General features: G+C 37.2%; 1 protein-coding gene across 16 annotated transcripts in view; it reads right to left on the reverse strand.

Moving 5' to 3' along the window:
• TBCK (TBC1 domain containing kinase) overlaps window positions 1-18,648 on the reverse strand; it is a 201,238-nt gene that overhangs the window by 173,869 nt on the left and 8,721 nt on the right. For 7 of the 16 annotated variants that reach the window (XM_081484365.1, XM_081484339.1, XM_081484356.1 and 4 more), the window contains one exon: window positions 9,822-9,894. Coding sequence is in view for 7 of the 16 variants with exons in the window: in XM_081484339.1 (XP_081340465.1) it covers window positions 9,822-9,894 (73 nt within the window). In the remaining 9 variants the exon portion in view is untranslated. Of the gene's footprint in view, window positions 1-5,121; window positions 5,233-9,812; window positions 9,895-10,173; window positions 11,687-18,648 lie in introns of those variants that run through there. The other 9 variants (XM_081484424.1, XM_081484391.1, XM_081484435.1 and 6 more) reach the window with 3 other exon arrangements.

Consider the following 18,648-nt stretch of genomic DNA (forward strand, 5'->3'; position numbering starts at 1 on the left):
CTATCGTGCAGCTGAACTTATCACAGGAGTCCTTGAATTCTGGGTCTAGAGGTTAGAGACATAGGAATGGTGGCAGCCTCTAGAAGTTAAGAATGATTTAGGCCAACAGCCAGCAAGGAAACAGGGATCTCAGTCCTACAAGTGTGTGGAACTAAATTCTACCAACAATGGGAATAAGCCTGCAATGAGCAAGATGTGATATAAGGGGTGTTCTCCATTGCTGACTTTGGAGATGGAGACAGCCACATGACAAGGAATGAAGATGACTTTTAGAAGCTGAGAGAGCCCCTCGCTGATAGTAATCAAGGAAAACGGGGAAATCAGTCCTACAATTGCAAGGAACTGAATTCTGCCAACAACCTGCATGAGCTTAGAAGTGAATTCTTCTCCAGAGTCATGAGAAAGGAAATTGACAATTTGTTTCCTCCAATCATTCCATTAAAAAAAAAAAATTTAGTCACTCAGTCATGTCTGACTCTTTATGACCCCAGTAGCCTGTCAGGTTCCCCTGTCCATGGAATTCTCCAGGCAAGAATACTGGAGTGGGTAGTCGTTCCCTTCTCCAGGAGATCTTCCTGACCCAGGGATCAAACTTGCGTCTCTTATGTCTCTTGCGTAGCAGGCAGATTCTTTACCAGTAGCACCACCTGGGAAGCCCTCCATGTTTAAAGAAAACAATAAATCTTGGAAATAATGTATTTCCAATAAAATAATAAGTTGCTAAGGTACATTTATATCATATTTTCACCAAAACTCATTTGTTTGGGAAACAGAATTATGACACATGATTAAAAGGAAGATAATCGGGAACCAGAATTCAACTGCATGACTAAACTAAAAAATTAGTTCATTCAACAGTTAATTTATAACACATTGACTATACGTAAACTCTTACGCTAACAACTTTGGAAGACAGAAAAATTTAAAAATACTGTATGCATGTTAAAATGTATGGTTAATTAAAGGAAAGGAAGCTATACCTTAATTAAATAACTGCAGGAAAATAATTATAAGCTAGAAGGGGAAACAATTAGAGATACAATGTAAAGAAGGAATTTGGAGAAAATATAGTTTTTGCTTTGGTTCATTGATATGGTATAGAAGGGGACAGAGGTAAGTGAATTACTTGAAGAAGTGTTATGTACATTGTACCAAAGACTGGAGATATACCACTGGGCAAAAAGACAGCTTGGTATTCTTGGTACATTTCAATTCTGTGGCACTCAATCTCTTCAATCACATATTGGCAACAGTAAAAGCTACTTGAAAAACTCAAGACACTCTTTGAAAATAACTTAGAGAGTTTGAAGGCAAATCCAATGGCTATAAAATGCATTTTCTTCACATACACACACACACACACACACACACAGCCACCAGATGTTTTTAGGAGGAATGCAAATGGCAACCCACTCCTGTATTTCTGCCTGAGGAATCCCATGGACAGAGGAGCCTGGCAGGCAAAAGTCCATAGGGTCTCAAAGAGTTGGACACAACTGAAACGACTTAGCACGCACTGATCTTTAACAATACTCTTATAGCAGTAGAAAGCAGAAGTAACTGGAGTATGGAAAAACTGAAGGCAGTAAGACCAGTTTAGAGAATGTTGCAATGCAATAGTCCAACTCTTTGTTAATTAAGGCCTGAACTAAAGAATGTAGAGGACAGCAGTGATAAGAGGTATCACCAAGGGTGTATGAACAATACTCAGTGACAAATGGGATAAACAGTACAAAAGAGAGAGAAAGTAAAAGATAGCTGCAAGATGCCATGCCTGAGTGAAAAGCATCTTTTTGAGGCATTATTTTCTGTCTTTAGCGCTTCCCTGGTGGCTCAGACAGTAAAGAATCTGTCCGCAATGCAGGAGACCTGGGTTCAATTCCTGGGTTGGGAAGATCCCCTGGAGGAGGGTATGGCAACCCAATCCAGTATTCTTGCCTGGAGAATCTGTCTTTAAACAAAACAAGTAAACCGAGAAGAAAAATATATATCAATTATATAAATCTCTAAGTTACTTGACTTACTGTAATTTCTAATGCATTCTGAAACTAGGGCCCTTGAAGGCAAAAAATGTGTACAAAAGTCTTCTACTATCAGGTTATATTCTAAAATAAGAATATCTACTACCTATTTCTGATGACAATGACCTGTGGCTCATTATCCATCTGTGGAACAGATTCTAGAATGTGTTCAAAAAACTTTTGGAGTATCTAAGTCAGTGAGTGAGCAGTCTTTTAATAGGGGCAAATAAAACTTACTCATCGAGTTAAGTCAGATCATGTTTTCCATCAAGCTAGTGAACAACTGCAGACATAGCCTGCTTCCCATCAAAGTTTCACATATAACCTCTGCAATGCTGATGTTTCTCTGGTAAATTTTCAAAACCATAACCCTAAAAACATATGACAAACTACCTTTTATTAAAGAAATATGCCTGCACTACTCACCCTGCCTTCACTTGCAAATTTAAGGACAATGCAGGAACTTTACTTCAAGTGCCAAAACTCTGCTGAATATCTGCCTATGAACTCTACTTGCTGGCACTTTTATAGATTAAGAAAAAGTACATGCTCTGAATAACACAAACGGGGAATGCTTTCCAAATAGCACCTAGACTTAAAATGCACACCATTTTCCTCATGCTCACTTTAATGGGAGTGACAAAGGTGTTATCTCTTCTTTAACATTCTCTGGAAAATATTTTAGAAATGAGATATAGTTTAAAATTTTCCAGTTTTCAGTATCTTGAATCTGGCTTTAGGGTAGCAATTAAATAGATTTACAGGCACTAGATATGAGATGACTTCAAACAAATCTTTCAAACACTGTTTATTTTTTTTCCTTGAAATGTACTGGTTATAGGAGTTTAATTGAATTCCATGCTTCTATGTTTCCAGAAAATAATTTTGATCATTTAAGTGAAACTGGAGAGAATACTGGCAAGAGAGAACTCTGGCACAAGTAACATATAAAAGCCACTGAAAAGAGAGCAGCAAATTCCAAAAATTAATTCCTTAGATTCAAGCTTGAATAGATTCTAAAGAAAATGATGAGTTTTCTCTTTCAAGCCAAGTTAGCAAACTAACCTCACAAATAACATTAATTCATAAAAGACTGACTCATTAATTAGCTCCAGGTCATAGTACAAAATTATTATCTTTGGTTTGGATAACATGAATTCTTGAAAGCATTTTATGGCTATTAAAACTATAAAAAAAACACAATTTTCTAGTGAGATCCGAAAACTCCTTATAGTCTTAAATACAATACAGTTGTGGTAGAAATTACTACCATAATGTTTTAGTACACATATTGCTTTAAAGATACTAAATTTATTGTGAAAAAAATTAGTGAGTAAATTGACATCAGACTCTTTCTCTAAGTTTTTAGTTTTCATTAGTCTATCCCCTGAACCAATGATTTTACAGAAGACGCAAAATTTTCTTTAAAATATAAATCCAGTAAGATCTATGCCTTAAATGATGCTTAATTTGGATAATTAACTGCAAATAGCTACTAGACAAGTGGAAGCTTACAGTTTTGCAACAGAGACAGATGGACAAGTAAAAATCATGGGTCTCAAATAGCAAACCCATCTAAACAGATTTCCTGTTTACTTTTCATCAGCCTTTCTTACAGGTGCAGGATGCTTACTTTTGGCAGTTAAGGGAAAGAACTGATTTATAAGCCACAAGAACATCTTCTCACTTTCCATAAACAAGTTATAGAGTTAATTAAAATTGCAGCACATCAACTCTGCACATGAAACGGCTCTGTTACTGGACACAAAAGTAATCCAAATATGTAGAAAGTCAAATAGTTTACAACAAAGCTAATTTAGATGGATAGATCACATAACAACTTGGAACTGAACCAGATAGAAGCATTTTTACTCAAAGGTGGCAATTGCTGAATGTTATATTCCAAAACAAGAAAGGGAAATACTGAATTTTAATCTATTACCAAAATGATTTTAAAAAGTACTTTACATAAATGTTTAAACATATCTTACTTGAAGAAATTACAAAGACCTGTAAGACTATCACGGACTCTCTTTTAAATAAATGAGAAAGACTATGTAAATGGCATGAAAGACAACATGAAATTTGCATTTAATCCTATTGATGTGCCACTATCTACTCAAAGAATATGCATCCACCTATAACATTTTATCCTCATGAAGACATATAAAAGGCATTAAAGAAAGGTGGCTTCTTTACACCTGTACACGGTTGAGACTAATGGTATTTAATGTTATGAGATTTATTATCTCTAAAACAAGGATAAACAATGACAGTAAAAGAAAAGTAAAACTTTTCATGAAAGGTGGCTTAAAGAAAGGTGGCTTCTTTACACCTGTACACGGTTGAGACTAACGGTATTTAATGTTATGAGATTTATTATCTCTAAAACAAGGATAAACAATGACAGTAAAAGAAAAGTAAAACTTTTCATGAGCTAATGGATTTAATCTTATTGGTAAAACAACGGCAATTGTGTCCTTATACAGTGCAAATGTAAATAAACTTAAAGGACAGAGTTGAGGTAAAATGATGAAAATGGAAATTTATCTTCTGAGTCACCAGCTTCTCACTCCTTCAGTTCTTCTAGTAAGTCCAAGAAGGACATATCAGTATATGGGCAGAGAAGGAAACGTGGAGATCAGAAGGAACATCCTACAGTTACCACCATCTTGATGACAGAGAACTACTCTGCTTGTGGTTTACAGAGTCCTCAGGAATGGCTGGAAGCATAAAACCTTGGGTAACATCAATTTAGATGTGTAAAGCAATTCCAGTTGCAGCAGAGCTCTGTCCTCTGGTACTTCTGGAATATTCCCTTAATTGTTTATCATCTCTTCATGATGTAAACTTCTTCCTTTCTTCCATCCCAAGTGCCCTAAATGAGTATTGAATAATTTTGGAACTTTATTTTTCAGCTAGTGTTAATGTTGATTTAGTATTTCATTCCTATTCCCCACCCCCGGCTTTTTTTAATACTTGTATGACCTTCAAGACTTCTGTGATAGCCAGCCTCTAAGATGATCCCCAATGCCCCTGGATTCCTGGGATTCACATTCTTGTATTGTCTTCTCCCAAATGAATAGAGTTAATGGCTGACCTTTGTATCCACTAAGATATAGTGATGTGCGGCTCCTGAGGCGAGGTCATAAAAGGCATTGCAGCTTCCACTTTGTTTCCTCTCATCTCGTAGATTGTTCACTCACTCACTCTAGGAGAAGCCAACACCATACTGTAAGAATTCAGCCAACAGGTCTGTAGAAAGGCCCTCAAGATAGGGAGGAAATTAAACCTCCTGTCAACAACTGGCACCAGATGAGTGAGCTAACTTACAAACAGATCTTGAATCCCTAATGGAGGTTTCAGACGACTACACCCCCAGCTGATACACTGACTGCAATGACATGAGATCCTGAGGTAAAAAACCACTCAGCTAAACATTCCTGAATTCCTGACACAGGGAAATTATATAAATTGATAAATGCTTATTACTGTTTTAGGCTGCTAAGTGTTGAAGTAGTTTGTTACTCAACAATAACTGCTGCTGCTGCTGCTGCTAAGTCGCCTCAGTCGTGTCTGACTCTATGCGACCCCATAGATAGCAGCCCACCAGGCTCCGCCATCCATGGGATTCGCCAGGCAGGAATACTGGAGTGGGTTGCCATTTCCTTCTCCAGTGCATGAAAGGGAAAAGTGAAAGTGAAGTTGCTCAGTCGTGTCCGACTCTTAGCGACCCCATGGACTGTAGCCCACCAGGCTCCTTTGTCCATGGGATTTTCCAGGCAAGAGTACTGGAGTGGCCCTTCTCCTCAACAATAACTAATTCATAATAATTCTTCTTATGGAAACAAAAAAATACAAAAGTATGCCACTGGATGAAGCATCTTCATTAACAACAAATATTGCTGCTATATGAGAGACTCACAATCCAAGCCAAGTAAATATCTCAACAGGCTCTTACAAATTTTTGAGGTATAATTTACATAGGTGAAATGCATGCTCTTAAGGCATATTCAGTGAATTTTGACAAGTTTTGCAAGAATATGTACTATGTAAGTAATACCCCAATCAAGATGTAAAAATTTCCATTCCCCAGCAAGTTCCCTCAAGGCCATTTGGAATCAGTTCCTGTTCCCACTTCCCAACCAGGGTCAAGCGCTGTTTTTATATCTACCATCGTAGATGAGTTTTAATTGTTTTAGAACTTCATATAAATAGAATTATGACTTTTGTGTCTGCCTTCTTTTGCTCACCATAATATTTCTAAGGTTCATCATGTTGTGTATATCAGTAGTTGAGTCCATTTTATTGTTGATTAACATACTGCGATCTGCTTACCTATCCTCCCATTGACAGACATTTGAGTTCTTCCCAGTTTGGGGCTACTATGTTTCTGGAAGCATTCTTGTGCAAATATTTTGTTGGACATGCATTTTCTTGATCGAATACCAAGGCAGGGCTGGGACTACAAGGAGGCAAATGAGATGCCTCTTGGGCACAAATTTAAGGGGTTACTCTACCTAGGAGTCTCAGTCTCTGTGGGGTCTCTGGGTCCTGGTGCATACGAGGTTTGTTTGAGCCCTCTGAGCGTCTCTGGCGGGAAAGGGGTTTGATTCTAAACGCAAATTCACCCCTCCTACCATCTTGCTGAGGCTTCTCTTTTGCCCTTGGGCCTGAGATATCTCCTTACAGCTCCTCCACCGCCTACCGTCTTACTGGGGTTTTTCTGACCTTGGAAGTGTAGTATCTCCTCACACCCGCTCCAGCTAAGAGCAGCTGCCACTCCTGACCTTGGACATGGGGTATCTCCACACCGCCGCTTGTTTCAGTGCCATGCAGCCGCAGTGGCCACAAAACTGGAAAAGATCAGTTTCATTCCAATCCCAAAGAACGGCAATGCCAAAGAATGCTCAAACCACCACACAATTGCACTCATCTCACATGCTAATAAAGTAATGCTCAAAATTCTTCAAGCGAGGCTTCAACAATATGTGAACCATGAACTTCCAGATGTTCAAGCTGGATTTAGAAAAGGCAGAGAAATCAGAGATCAAATTGCCAACATCCGCTGGATCATCGAAAAAGCAAGAGACTTCCAGAAAAACATCTATTTCTGCTTTATTGACTACGACAAAGCCTTTGACCGTGTAGATCACCACAAACTGTGGAAAATTCTTCAAGAGATGGGAATACCAGACCATCTGACCTGTCTCTTGAGAAACCTGTATGCAGGTCAGGAAGCAACAGTTAGAACTGGACATGGAAAAACAGACTGGTTCCAAATAGGAAAAGGAGTACGTCAAGGCTGTATATTGTCACCCTGCTTATTTAACTTATATGCAGAGTACATCATGAGAAATGCTGAGCTGGATGAAGCACAAGCTGGAATCAAGATTGCCGGGAGAAATATGAATAACCTCAGATATGCAGATGACACCACCCTTATGGCAGAAAGTGTAGAAGAACTAGAGAACCTCTTGATGAAAGTGAAAGAGGAGAGTGAAAGAGTTGGCTTAAAACTCAACATTCAAAAAACAAAGATCATGGCATCCAGTAGCATCACTTCATGGCAAATAGAAGGGGAAACTGGAAACAGCGGCAGATCATTTCGGGGTCTCCAAAATACTGCAAACGGTGACTGAAGCCATGAAACTAAAAGACGCTTGCTCCTTGGAAGAAAAGTTATGACCAACCTAGATAGCATATTAAAAAGCAGAGACATTACTTTGCCAACAAAGGTTCATCTAGTCAAAGCTATGGTTTTTCCAGTAGTCGTGTACGGATGTGAGAGTTGGACTATAAAGAAAGCTGAGCGCCAAAGTATTGACGCTTTTGAACTGTGGTGTTGGAGAAGACTCCTGAGAGTCCCTTGCACTGCAAGGAGATCCAACCAGTCCATCTTAAAGGAAATCAGTCCTGAATATTCATTGGAAGGACTGGTGTTGAAGTGAAACTCCAATACCTTGGCCACCTGATGTGAAGAACTGACTCATTTGAAAAGACCCTGATACTGGGCAAGATTGAAGGCAGGAGGAGAAGGGGATGACAGATGATAACATGGTTGGATGGCATCACCAACTCAACAGGCATGAGTTTGAGTAAACTCAGGGAGTTGGTGATGGACAAGGAGGCCTGGCGTGCTGCAGTCCATGGGTTCGCAAAGAGTTGGATATGACTGACCAACTGAACTGAACTTTCATGAAGATTTTTCTTTTTTTTTTATTTCAGAATAGGTGGCCTATAAATTAAAGTATAAAATTAAATTGGTGAGCAAAGAGCAATATGCTCTTTAACAAATACAATCAAAGATTTGTGACATGCAAAAATTATATTTATAAAAACATATTTACTAAGTTATGTTTAATATACAGAAAAGTCACTTTTATTACTACGGTCACATTGCTGCTGCTACTGCTAAGTCGCTTCAGTCGTGTCCGACTCTGTGCGACCCCACAGACGGCAGCCCACCAGGCTCCCCTGTCCACAGGATTCTCCAGGCAAGAACACTGGAGTGGGTTGCCATTGCCTTCTCCAGGTCACATTAGACTTTTATAAAAAAGCAAGTGAGGCAATAGTGGATTTGATATCTGCATCTTGCATTCCAGAGACCACTTAAACCAAACCATTTAAAGTAGCAATGAAAGTGCTTTTATTCAACTAACTTCTTTTGCTGCTATTAAATTACTAGCATTTATTAAGACACACATTTTTCCTCCCTTGAAAAAGATGTATCATTATCTATAACATAGCAATGATTAAAAACTATTGACCAAGAATAAGAATATTTCTTCAATCTAGAATGGATAATTACAATCATATAAAAGCTCAAGGCAAGCAATCTTCATTGCTTTAGTAAAATTTTATCCATTAAAAATATTTTTCATAATTTTAAGATAATTTCAGAAAATCAATGAAGAAGCTCATTGAGAAGGTGAGGGTGGGACGTTCTGGGAGAATGGCATTGAGACATGTGTATTGTCATATGTGAAACAGAGCACCATTCCATGTTCGATGCATGTGACAAGGGCTCGGGGCCGGGGCAGTGGGATGATCCAGAGGGATGGGAGGGGGAGGGAGGTGGGTGGGGGGTTCGGGAAGGGGAACACATGTAAACCCATGGCTGATTCTTGTCAATGTATGGCAAAAACTATTACAATATTGTAAAGTAATTAGCCCCCAAGTAAAATAAATAAATTTATAAAAAAAAAAAAAAAAAAAAAGGGAAAAAAAAAAAAAAGAAAAAAAAAAAAAAAGTACATTTACAATAAAGTTTAGATCATATATTTTTCTTGCCAAAAATGCCTGAGATGGAAAGCAAATTTCATATGTCATCAAAATAACTGAATTTAAACTGTATGATTAGATTCCACCCAAGCCATGATTATTATTTCTCTCTATTCTTCAATGTGGCCTTAGTTTATACAGTTCACCATGTTCTTAGCAATACCAGTACCCTGTGAGAAATTACCATGTACTTGTCTCTGGAAAATACTCTTAACTTCAGCTATGCTAAAGAAAAGCCTAGTACTAAAAAGATTTCAAGTTTTCACATATATCCTCTTTGGTAATTTTTTATCAAGTACTTTGCAGAATGCCTACAAAAGCTGAACACTGGATAATGTCAATGCTGAATTTCTATGAGGCCTGTGAATTAATTTTCTTAAAATGAAAATTTACAACTGGATTGTATCATTAAACAAGTAACAGAAGAAACTAAGACCCTGCAGTTTCTATGTAAAACGGCTTTTTGTTTGCCAATTTCTGCTTTTCATTTAATTGTGCTGATATTACACACAGTACCTCACGGGTTTCCCTTCACGAAGCAAGTCTTCTAGACTCTGTTCACAGTGTTCAGCTACCACCACCAATCTCTCTGAGTGAGAAAAAAAAGAAAAAAACAAATGCACTTTATATTTGATTAATACAATGTTTTAGTAACAAAACAATATACTCCACTAAAGATATTAACATATAGTACAAATGATGTTTGAAAAGAGCTTTTCAAAGTCTGTATTAACTACATAAAAATCAGATATCTAGAATAACAAGATAAATGTGTTATAAAACAATATATCAAATAACAATCTTCATTTTGTGTTTTTCTCTATGATTTCTCCCCTGTGCATTAGGAAAAACAGCTGGAAAGGTTTACCTTTGGCAAAAAGAAGTGATCCTTCTTCTAACACAGGCCAGCAGAAGAAAAAGCTTGGATGAAGATATAAAGAAATTTTGAAGTGAAGGGGAAACTGGGATCTAGGGACAACTGTCTTGACAGTCTGGCTCAAACATAAGATCTTTAAAACTGAATTCAGAAACTGGAGAAAAGTAGAAATGTTCTGAATCACGATTATGGAGAAAGAACTGAAAATCAACTTGCGATTGTTTGTAACATCATGGGGCCTGCTGAGATTAGTAATAATATAAAATTTTCATGAGCACAATATATAGTATGATGGAATTTTTATTTTCCAACAGATCAACTGTCTAAGAATAAGTCAGCACAGTTTTGAAGGTCAGTCCATACATTTTTAATGTAATCATTAGTTAATTATTGACTGACACATTGTCTGACACAGTAGCAGATCAACAAACTCCTTCTTTTGGGATGAAACAATGTGAGAGGAACCAGAGAAAGACACAATTGGGCCCACAAGTGGCTGGGGATTTGATAAGGTTATTTCAGGAGAGATTAAGTTTTTAAAAGAAATTGGGGTACTATGTATATCTATGCAAAATGAGTTCTAAGACAAGGAAGAAAGTAAACACAAAAGGGTAGTGGTGGTTTAGTCGCTAAGTCATGTCCAACTCTTTGTGATTCTATGGATTGTATCCCACCAGGCTCCTCTGTCCATGGGACTTTCCAGGCAAGAATATTGGAGCGGGTTGCCATTTCCTTCTCAGATGGCAAACTAAGACAAGAAAAAGAAGTAAAGTGAAAAGGGACCGGAAATAGTGATGACTACATAGAGGTTTGGTGAAAAATGAAAAATGGCAAAGGTAGAAAAATGAGAGCAGAAGATAGGAAAAATTTCAGAGGAGGAGATCTAGTAAAAGGAAAAAATCTCAGTAAGCACTGGTTCAAGGTAAGGTAAGGTCTGGCCTGCTGATAGCAGAGATGACAGACAATGGAATACAGGCAACCATGTGAAGTGTGAGGGCAGGATATCGTATGGGTCACTTCTTGGAAGTTCAAACTGAGGTGCTGGCATTATATAGAATGACCTGAAACACAAAATTTAAACTACTACAAATGAATACCATCACTTTCAGGGGAAAAAAGAAAGCTCCAGATGATCTGAACAGGAACCTGAAGAAAATTAAATTTGAAAGACCATGAAATGAAGAGAAAAAAAGGAAAATGAATAGGAAAGAAAGCTGTGAGATAAAAGGTCTAGTTCTTCAATACAGAAAAGAGCACGCAAAGTTGAATTCCAAGTGATTTAGCACAACTGTGGCTCAGATGGTAAAGCGTCTGCCTACAATTCAGGAGACCCGGGTTCGATCCCTGGGTCGGGAAGATCCCCCGGAGAAGGAAATGGCAACCCACTCAAGTACTCTTGCCTGGAAAATCCCATGGACAGAGGAGCCCGGTAGGCTACAGTCCATGGGGTCACAAAGAGTCAGACACGACCGAGTGACTTCACTTCACTTCACTTCATGAAGATCTAGAAGGAAAAAGCAAATAATACTGTCAGAAAACCAAAATGGGAAGCAGCATTTCTGTCAGTTTTCCTTACACCTAACTGGCTACCACTCCTTAGTCTCCTCAGTAGACTGGTAACTCTTCTACCCAAATTTAAATACTTCTAGTTCCTCCACCTTTGATTCTGGGTCTTCAACTGTGTTTTCTCCTTATTTACTCCCAAGGCTGAAACACTCCTAAATTTTACCTCAAGCCCAGAGTTCTCTTTTAAACTCAATAGCCAATTTCTAACTTTAATATAAGTCACCTCAAACTCAACAGAACTCAAATTGAATTTATAGTTTGCTCCTTAAGCCTTTCCCTTTAGTACCAGTAAGTGGTACCACTATCCTGCTAGCTGCTCAGGCTACAAACTTAGGAGTAATCTCCATTTCTCAAATCCAAAGAAAAGGCACTGCTCTTTCTATTTTTCAAATGTCTACAGAATCTGCAGTTTGCTTCATCTGCCACAATCTGGGTCCAAGCCAACATCATTTCTTACTAGATTACTAAAACAATCTCTTAACCAATCATCTCCGATTAATTGTTACTGCCTTCCTACATATTTTCATGCAAAAATCTAAGTGCTAAAATAATAATTAATAAAACTGAATACGTAACTCCCGGTATAGCCTTGTTTTTTGTTATTTTGTGGATTGCTCACCAACTTCCAGCTACACTGGTCTTCCTTCACCTTTCCTACCTTAAAGTACTATTACATGGATTCCTATTGTCTAAGATGATCTTCCCTGTTTTTCCCCCAGTGAACTCCTATCATGAAATACAGTGATTAAGAGCACAGACTATATGGTCTGGGTTCAAATTTTAGGTTTAATACTCATTAGTTTGCTAACCTCTCTATGCCAAGGTTTCCTCTTTTGCAAAATGAAGGAAAAATAAGGACCTACCTCATAGAGCCGTTGTGAGGTTGAAATGAGTTAATACAAAATAAGGACTTGGCATATAAGAATCACTAAGTGTTAGCTATTATTATTACTATACAGTTAAATGTGATTTCCTCCAGAAACACTTTCCTGGTCCCCCCAAATCAATTCACTCCTCCTATAATATCATCTATTTCACAATGTACTTTTCTTTTGTAGCACTCATTTGAAATCCTAAGGATTTGTATACATTTTTATCTAATGTCTTTGTTCTTTCCTAGATAATGCATTTCCTGATGGCAGGAAAAGATTTTGGTCTTGTTCAAAATGCATCACCAGTTTCTAAAATATCTCAGACATACACATCTAATTTAAAATTACTTGTTAAATTAGTTAACTTGAGCAAAGGCTCAATGTGGCCATTAGAAATGAATAAGTCTCATATAATGACTGTCATTTTCTAAATAGAAATCTGTCCTGTGTAGAAAAGTATATGCCTGCTCTGTAAACAAGGCGTAATAATATCACAATAGCACTGATTTTAATATAAAAGACCATCAGAATATGCTAAAATGTGCATACTCCATTAATTAATAATTTTAAGTTAGATACTCACAAGTCTCCATATCTATCAAAGATTTTAAAGTGTTTGGCATTAGTATAAAAAAGGTTTTACAATGATTTAGAAAAAAAATTATCAAGTTTCTTCAGGAAATCCTTCAAAACTTCATAAACTAGAGTTTGCCAAAGCTTCAGGATCCTATGGAACTTTAAAGTAAATATTACTTTAATATAGCAGACCCATAATCCTGGCAGAATATCAAAGATTCTCCCAGAGGTAATGGAATATATTCCAAGACAATGCTTCCAATATGAACTAGGTTTTTTTCCAAAAAATCATTAGAGAGACTTCATCCTGAAACTCTAAACAACTGTTTGAAAATAACTTCTGCTTGTTATAAGACAATATAATTTCACAGAATAAAATATGACAAAAATATTTGAGAATCATAACATGCCAAATATAAGTCAGCAATATAGTGGCATTATTTATAAAAAACAAATGTGACACCAAGATGAATTTTAAAGAGTATAACATATAAGAACCATGAAATAATCTTTCCTATATGAAATATTTGATGAGTGCCAAGTATCTCTGTAGTGTACATATGGCTTGAACTGTAAGTTTTAAGTCAATGCTAAGAAATGGAAGAGAGTACAATATTAAGCAAGACAGATAATAAAGTAGTTGAATAAAAAGAGGGACTAAATGAAAGATTTTACAAAACTTTTAATCTGGAGAAAGAAGTAAATTGTGAATGTGTTAAGATAATATTAAAGGTTATTAGAATACAGTTACTGCATCATTCTTTCTTTATTTACAGTAAAAACTGAGACTAGCTCATCACCTTTTACATAAAATATCTAAATAAATATTAATACAGTCGAACTGATAAAGGGTGATTCTGTGCTTAAGAGAATACCATTACTAGGTCACTGTGATGATCAGTTTTATGAGTCAACAGGCTAGACTATAGTCTTCAGTTATTCAAACGCTAGCCTAGGTGTTACTGTGAAGGCATTAAATAATTGATTAAAATGTACAATTAGTTTTGCCAGGAGCCAGCTCATGAGATCCCACCCATGACAGAGTCATGAGGAGCAGGACTGATCCAGCACGGCTTCTCAGGCCTCAGGGATTCCCGGAAGGCTGCCTCAGCGCTCACCTTAAAGATGATATCTGTCTTTCTGACGTTTGTTATAATAAACCTCTTATTTTCTGTAACTTAGACAAAAGGCCTTTCCTGATTCTCTTCTAAAATAGATCTTTCTGAAACCTCAATCGACAAGGCCCCTGAACAGTAACACCCTAATAAAATTATCTAAGATATAGGGTATACTAATCTAAATTCCTCTTGCTAGCATATTAGTTTGTTTAATAAATGTACCTGTGCCTTTGGAGCTAATGTGCATGACCGCTCCTTAACAATAAACAGCATTGAGAGCCTCCACACAGAAAGCCCCAATGGGCACAGAGCCCTTTGTAAGAAAAAAGGCTTATTAGGAAATATAAGAGATATTGCTTTATGAAACTGTTACTTAGTCTATATTTACTCACTATGTTTTTGCTCTTAACGTATTTAGCCTATATAATGAAAGCATAATAGTTAGAGATTTTTATAAATAGAAGTTTAGCTTTAATACAAATAATAAGACAATTGTTAATTCAGCTGGTGATTTTGCTAAGCACTGACCTTGGCACTACATTGTTTTCAGCTTGCTGTGCCATGACTTTATGGGACCACATTCTTCTCTGTTAGGCTCAAGGCATAAGATAGAGTACAGAAAACAGGTTTTAGCTTGAAACTCTGAGTTTATGAATTCTTTCTTTGTCATAATCTGCTGTGCCTGTATTCTTTAAAAAAATGTAACCCTGGTACTTTCTGTGCCTAATACAAAAATACTTTTAGAAAAAGTGTCCTGGCTGATCAACCCTTATCAATAAAAGAGTCACCAGATGTTAGCAGGCCTCCAGGCCATAAGATGATGTAAACAACTTTAAACTTTTTGTAACTAAAAACACAAACAGTGTCCTGGTTCCGATAAGGGTCAAAAACTGCTGACCCATTGATCTGATTTGGCATGACTCTACACTTTACATTTGTTTCTATGTACAACTAAAAATATAAAAACTGCCTTGAAAACAATAAAGTCAGGAGACACTTGGAAACACCGAGACTCGCTGTGTCTTCTCATTCGCATCGCCGACGTCGTCCATCCTGAGGGAACCCTGGACCAGCTGGAGCAGGACTCCGGCAAGTTTAATGTGAGTAAGGACAATTACCCTAGATAATCTGGGTGGTCCTGATTCAATCAGTTACTAAGGCCTTAAGAGCAGAATCCAGTCTTCTCTGGAGAAGAAACTCCACGCTTGGGACTATGACTTCAGTTATTATATAAAAATTCACCTAGTCTTTGATGATCTGCCCTATGGATTTCAGGCTAGCTTGCCTAGCCCCCACAATCACATAAACCAACTCCAACCAATTAATCTATAGCTATCAGGCTATCCAGCCATCTATGTCCTACTGGTTCTGTTTCTCTGATGGAACTCTAAACTGATACAGACACTCAGGTTGAAATATATATATGCAGTTAGAGATACAATATTATCTTATAGGCCCTTAACAATTCAATTATTCTTCACCTAAATTTCAAATCTATTAATTAAAATAATTTTTTTCTTGATTTTCCTAGCAATAAAAAAAGATTTTTGGGCAATCAATACCAAATCAATTGGAATATATTACCATTCATGATCCTTTCTATGCTTCTAAAACTGCTGAGATTTCAAGTTCAAAAGAAAAAAATTAAGTTTGTTAACTTAAGTACTTTCAGGCTTTACTGATCTTTTTTCTTTTAAAAATATTTTACTCAATTTCTCTTTTGATAAATCAAGTTCAAAAATTCAAATGTAAACTATTCTTGAGATTAAATACATCAACCTGCTGAGTTAGCAAGAAACTAATATCATCTTGAATCAGTTCTGAATGATCTGTTGGAAACAGTGAAAGCTTGACTTCTGAGCTAACCTAACATGTGAAAACATAATGTTACTAAAATGAACCACATGTTACACTTACTCCAAGTAAAATGGGGAGAGTGTGGGACTAACAATGACAAGATGAGAGATATCTGCGTAGCAAGAACAGAATAAAGGGACCAAAATCAAGATTCTTTGAGGAGACAAGTACAGTCCAAACCAAAATGATTACATCATTGAGAAATATGCATTGTTCACTTAGGAGACTGTTGACTTCTCAAATTTTTCAAGCTAAATGTAACTGAAATGACTGGGATAGTTGGAACAAACAGACCTTCACAACAACACTTACTCTAATTTCATGAGTTACTCCTTATGCTTACGACTTTTCAGGACAATGAACATTGCCAACAGTAAAAAAAAAAAAAAAAAGGTAATCGAATTCCCTAACCTTTTGACAATAACATATTTTCATTCCAGGCAGTCAAACTTAAAATATATGAATTTTATACACATCCATAATCTGTGTGTCTCTGGAAGAGAGGGCTGTGGAGACCTAGGAGCAGGGCAATCAGGGGAAACAGAGTAACCAGGAACATGGTGATTGGGCCTAAGGAGACTACCCACATCAGAGCCTAACAGTGTCCAAGGGGATTACTTCCTACCTGACATTTATAACTAAAAAGAAGTTTCCTGTGCAGTTAGCAGGAGGGCTCCCCAGAGAGATTATGTCATAAGGTTTTTCTGGTTCAGTATTTACAGAGGCTCACTTAGGTAGAGGGATGAAAAAAAGGAGCTCAAGACTCTTGACTCTAGGACTATTGAGTCAATAATCCCAAAAAGCCTATTCCAAAAAGTCTAGGGAAAACTGGACAGACGCAAGACCCCAGTCATCTGAAGTGATGCTCCAAATAGGCTTCCAGTCAGTGGGAGAGAATAAAGCGCACTTCAGGATACAAGAATAAAGAAGTCCGGGGTTTCCCTGGTGGCTCAGTGGTAAAGAATCGGCCTGCTAATGCAGGAGACACAGGTTCCATCCCTGATCCAGGAAGATCCCACATGCCAAGGAGAAACTAAGCCCATGCACCACAACAGTTGAGCCTGTGCTTTAGAGCCTGGGAGCTGAAACTACTGAACTCTGCACGCCCTAGAGCCCAGGCTCTGCAACAAGACCACCCACCACAATAAGAAGGCCAGAGCACCACAACTAGAGAGTAGCCCCCGACTGCCACAACTAGAGAAAAGCCCGAGTAGTAGTGAAGATCCAGCACAGCCAAAAATCAATCAATCAATCAATCTTAAAAAAAAAAAGAAATGAAAAAGTCCCAAGAACTGAGTAAAGTGGCAAGAATTTGGGAAGATAGGCATAGTCCAAAGTTTCAGATATACAACAGCAAATTTTGGTTATAGATGATAATGCTCTACCATATAGCCATATTGGAGTGATTTTGGAACTAGGCCAATTCCACAAGCGAAAATTCTTTAGAATTTGTAATTGGATGGGGGTGGGGTGGTATTTGAGGCATTCAGGGATTGACAATATCTGTCAACTATTTGGTTATATAAAAGCCCCAAATGATATCAATAATTCAGTTATTGTCTTGAAGCTCTTTAGCAACAAAAACTTTAGCAAAAAGGTTTTTTTTTTGTTTGCTTGTTTGTAAACAACAAACTTGCCAAAAGTTCCTAGGCTACTTAATTGCTCTGTGCCTCAATCTCCTCATCTGTAAAATGTGAATACAATGAGAGTTCCTACTTCATGGTAATGTTATAAGGATTAAGTTAATTAAAATATGTAAAGCATTTAGAATGCTGCCTAGTAAGTAATAAACACTCAATAAATGTTAGCCATTAATAATATTTATTACAAAAAACATCTTCTACTCAAATTCTATAAAACTTTCAGAGAAACTATTTTCAAGGGGCATAAACTAGACTACTTGAAAGTATCATTTAGCCTGTTTTTCAGCAAAACTAAGGAAATAGAGTTTGCATTTTTTTTCAGCATCTTTAATATTAGGTTGAAACATCTGAAAATGCCATTTTTAAAGGAATAAAAACAGTACAATATCAGTAAGTATATGGGATTAACTTTCACAATTCATTTTGTTAGAAAAATTAAATATATTTCACTGAAGCGCATTTAAAATAATTTTAAGCATGAAATTAAGCTTTCAAAAATAATTTTAAAATAATTAAAATATTGCCACCATAAGCACCTTCAGGGGTGCTATGGATTGAACATTTATGCCCCACCTCCCAAATCCATATGTTGACACTTAATCCTCAGTGTGATGGTGTCTGGTGGTGGGGCTTTGAGGGGGCGATTAGATCATGAGGGTGTCCATGCTAAGTTGCTTCAGTCATGTTCGACTTTTTGCAACCCCATGGACTGTAGCCCACCAAGCTTCTCTGTCAATGGGGATTCTCCAGGCAAGTACTGAAGTGGGTTGGCATGCTCTTCTCCAGGGGATCTTCCCAATCCAGGGACTGAATTCGAGTCTCTTATATCTTCTG

The sequence above is a fragment of the Giraffa tippelskirchi genome, chromosome 1 (assembly GCF_054371585.1).
Source record: "Giraffa tippelskirchi isolate mGirTip1 chromosome 1, T2T-mGirTip1v1.2.pri, whole genome shotgun sequence".
NCBI classification, from domain to species: Eukaryota; Metazoa; Chordata; class Mammalia; order Artiodactyla; family Giraffidae; genus Giraffa; species Giraffa tippelskirchi.